Raw genomic sequence first — 4033 nt, 5'->3', positions numbered from 1 at the left:
TTCCGCTTCGATCTCCTCCAATTCGTCCGCACAACCATGATCATCCACGCCGCCCTCCGTTTAATTGTAGTCGAATGGTTCGAAAGGGGCTTGATTAATGTCAACCGCGTTCATTTCCAACAAGTTCACGAACTCGGTTGTTGCATTGCTCGAACCACCGCTATAGCGAATGAAAACAAGTCACGAGCTATTGAGACTAATGGCGAAAAATGAAAGGGAATCGTCAAGACCGAAGAGGCATACCTTGCGGCCATTTCGTCGAACACCTCGCTCGCGGGGGGAGCGACACCGTTGAACGGCATCGCCGGAGCACCTCCTTGCGGGGGGGAGGGGGGTGGAGTGAGAGGTTGAAGAAGGTGGCTTCCGAATAGCCGGAACCTTCCTCCGCTTTACGCCCGCGGTCTTGCCGGCCTTCTCTGCCGCCGGCCGGGATCGCACTGCGGCGTTGGCGCCCGGAGCGCGGGCCGTCACGGCGGGGGCAGCCGGATTCCCGCCCTGCACAACCACGTTGCCCTGCCGCTTGCGGAAAGGCGCGGTGTGTGCTTGGGCGACGACGACGGGGGCAACATGACCGGCGACGAGATCCGCTCGAGGGGAAGGAGCATGCGCGACCTCGACGGTGACAGGGGACAGCATGGGGTCGTCCATGGCGGCGAGGAACGGCCGGGGAGGAAACGGAGCCTGCAGAGGGGGGGCAATGGTGGCGGAGGGTGCGGGGAGCGGGAAAGGGTGCGCGAAAATGTCCCTCCCGCCAAATCTCGCTCCGAATGCAGGGTCTGATCGTGCAGATTTTCCGGCCCCGACCTGCAATTTAGCGGTTATTTTGCAGGCTGGGGCGGGGCCTGCTAGAGTTGATCTAACCAGTCACGAACTAGTAAGAACTCCACCTTCCATGCATCCAACGAAAGGTACTGTGGGTCACGACGGTAGAAACACATATCATAAGGTCTCGGTAAATCGTGCTCCACTACCTCGACAGTGATTCCGCTCTTTTCTCACATAAGGAAATTCTGTGACTCTAATTTGTGAGACAATCACATCATCACATAAAATTTCACGATCGATGTGATCAAACAAAAATGAAGTGTGATGCACAGAATTCAGACAAAAAATAGCACCGTTTCACAGATGATAGTTTTGGCACCAGTTACAACGGACGTTTTGCACTTCCATACCACAGATGCACAGGTATGGCTTACTCTATTACCAACTGTAGCTCGCAAAACTAGGATAAGTACTTAAAAGCTAACCTGCCACGCAAACAGCTTACAAATACGGAAACAGAATCAAGAGCAACACACAATAATCCGACCGACACTGATTTGCAAGTCTGCAGCCAAGTTAACACTCACGACCCGACCAGGATTTACAACATGGATGATCTGAATTCATTAATACTCCCACTTCTTGAGCTCCATTCCATCAGGAGGGCTTCCTTCAACCGTCTTTTTCCCGACATCCTTCCAGTTGGTTGAGAGAACGGTTCCATTAGACTCCACCTGCAACACCAGATATGTTCAGAAAGTAAGTAGTAGTATGATCTCAGTTGTGACCTTTGCCAGCTATGCCAACACAGGTCCATTGACAAAAGGGGAGCCACGAGGATGGAGAGCACATACAAAAGACTTCATCATTGCTCTACGCATATCTTCATCAGCATCACTGTAAATTTCACGGAAAAATTTGTTCAATGCAGCATCGCCATCAAGTTTTTCATCCTTCTCCTGAAACAAGCTCAAAATCATGAGAAACTTCAATGCTAGTAGGGCAGTAGTGAAATGAAAGGCTCAAAGATGATACAAGCTGCACACACACAAACCTGTTTTTTCACTTCAGCTTCAAGCTTATCCCAGTCCTTTTTGGATTTTGATGATGGATAAGATGGCCTCTGGGCTGATTCAGCTGCAAAACAAGGAATACATGGAATGTTTCAGTGACAAATGGAAGACAATGCAATATAACACTAACCCAGAACTCAGATTTTGTATAGAACTGGTATGCTTTTCATCTAAGAACCCAGCATCACATACACGGTTCAGGCTTAAAACTACCTTAGTAGCCATTCTGCCAGCTTGAAAGCTACATAAACAGCCTGGGACTGAAATAGTAGCCATTCTGCAAGCTTAGGAGTCAGCACCAACCAGCATTTTAGATAATTTTCTTGAAGACCTGTTACCCTCAGTGTGCATGGAAGTATCTTTCTCACTAAGTACAGAAATCACCATATTCTTGTTGACTATCATGTCAGGAACATACCATAAATTTGCGCTGGTTTAAAATATTTTCAGTGATTATCTTTCATAAGAAAAAATTATAGAACACAATTTACAAAGGGAGTAGTAATCCATACAAAAGCTCAATCACAGCAGCAAGGTTATCACTAGACAAATCACCAACTTTGCTCGCATTCAGCCCTCAAGGAATTACCTGGTACATTTATCTTCTGAGGAGCCTTTGGTTTACCAGTATAATCCAATGATGTCCAAGTTACTGGCTCAGCTTTTGCAAGGCGCATTTCAACCTTTGTAGACAACACAGTATACTTGCACTTATCTGGGACGATCTGATTGTCAAAAAACAACAAAATTACTGATGAATGTGCAATAGCTCAACCCAGTATGGTATACACCACCACAAGTAAAAACAGTTGCATAGAGAGAGCATAATTGATTTTCAACAACTTCCATGCATTTAGGGAACAATGGTAAGAACTGTTTTATCTTCATTTCCTAATCAACCTCCAAATCCAGGAGTTCTTCTCAGTCATCACTGTAAGTTGCCAGATGGAGCGAGAAACAAACTATATCCAATAAACTGACAAGTTTGTGGGAGGTGCTACTGGGCAATGAACTATTGACCATGTGTATTTCCACACCACATGAAAAGTTGGTCCCTTAGCAATCAATTTACTTTGTCAGTTACAATATCCTACTTTATCAGCAGATCAATTGCTGTTCCTAGAACATAAATTTGAGGATTAACATAATAAATTAGTTGATTTAGAAACAAAATTAGTATATTATATCATATAAAGAAGACCTCATTCCATCTCCGTGTGTAACTGACTAACAAGAAAGTACTCCCTCCGTAAAGAAATATAAGAGCGTTTAGATCACTCCTTTAGTGATCTATAAACATTCTTATAGTTCTTTACATAGGGTGTACTGTTTAGCCTGGCTTCATCGTTATATCCAGAATCATGTATTTCCAAAGTTGTTCATAAACATATGTGGAAACCTGTATGTGCCGCTCATGTTCTAGATAAGGGTGGAGAACTTGTTTGAGAGGGAAAATAAATAAATTATTGATTTTCTGTACTAAAAGTTGTATTTACGATATACATCTCCTATAAATTCGTATTTACAGATTAGCTACTAACAAAAACATGAGAACTATGCTTGAGTCACCCTGCCTTGCATGTATGTTCTGAATACTTGGTACCTTCTCTTACCAAACGATGCATCATACAAGTGACATAACAGATACAGCATGTACTGTATGCATTGTGTTCATAAGTAGCCACATACAGGTTAAAGAGATGAGGAGGTACCTTTGAAAACAGACGAGGCTGAAAATGGTATGGTTCCTCACCGGGAAGTTCAATTGAGACACTCAGCTAGAATGTGAAGCCAGATTAGTCAACACGGTGATATGACAATTGATTTGCAAGAATAAGGCAAGGGAAACACACCATCTGTTCACCAAAGTCAACAACCACGCTGTCAGCTGGAACACCCTTAGCAAATATAGTCAGTACCACTTCTGTAGGAGTATTGTAGTAGTCATGCCTACAACATCAAATGCATTGCCAGAAAATGTTAGCATCCATCCACTGTTTACAGCATAAACATTTAATCATTCCTTAGATACACTAGTATTACGCACACCTCTGGCGATGTGAATGAGGTGGAAATCAAACATAAATTTTAGTGGATGTAGTAGATGTCCCCCCAAATTTAAATGGGCTCATACATAGAAAATAAAATTTTTATCATGGGAGAAAGAACACTACTTAAGGAGTTCTGCACTATGT

The 4033-nt window shown here is 43.8% G+C and overlaps 1 protein-coding gene across 1 annotated transcript in view; it reads right to left on the bottom strand.

Annotated features, from left to right (window-relative positions):
• Window positions 1-1099: 1099 nt before the first annotated feature.
• The window catches only part of LOC123070173 (protein SGT1 homolog), a gene marked incomplete in the record, with an annotated part of 6761 nt that continues 3827 nt past the window's right edge, over window positions 1100-4033 (bottom strand). The window contains 6 exon segments of the mRNA XM_044493220.1: window positions 1100-1499; window positions 1620-1724; window positions 1820-1902; window positions 2428-2563; window positions 3551-3616; window positions 3692-3788. Coding sequence (XP_044349155.1) covers window positions 1392-1499; window positions 1620-1724; window positions 1820-1902; window positions 2428-2563; window positions 3551-3616; window positions 3692-3788 — 595 coding nt within the window.

This window comes from Triticum aestivum, chromosome 3B (genome assembly GCF_018294505.1).
Source record: "Triticum aestivum cultivar Chinese Spring chromosome 3B, IWGSC CS RefSeq v2.1, whole genome shotgun sequence".
Lineage (NCBI taxonomy): Eukaryota > Viridiplantae > Streptophyta > Magnoliopsida > Poales > Poaceae > Triticum > Triticum aestivum.
This window is presented reverse-complemented; position numbering and strand designations above follow the sequence as displayed.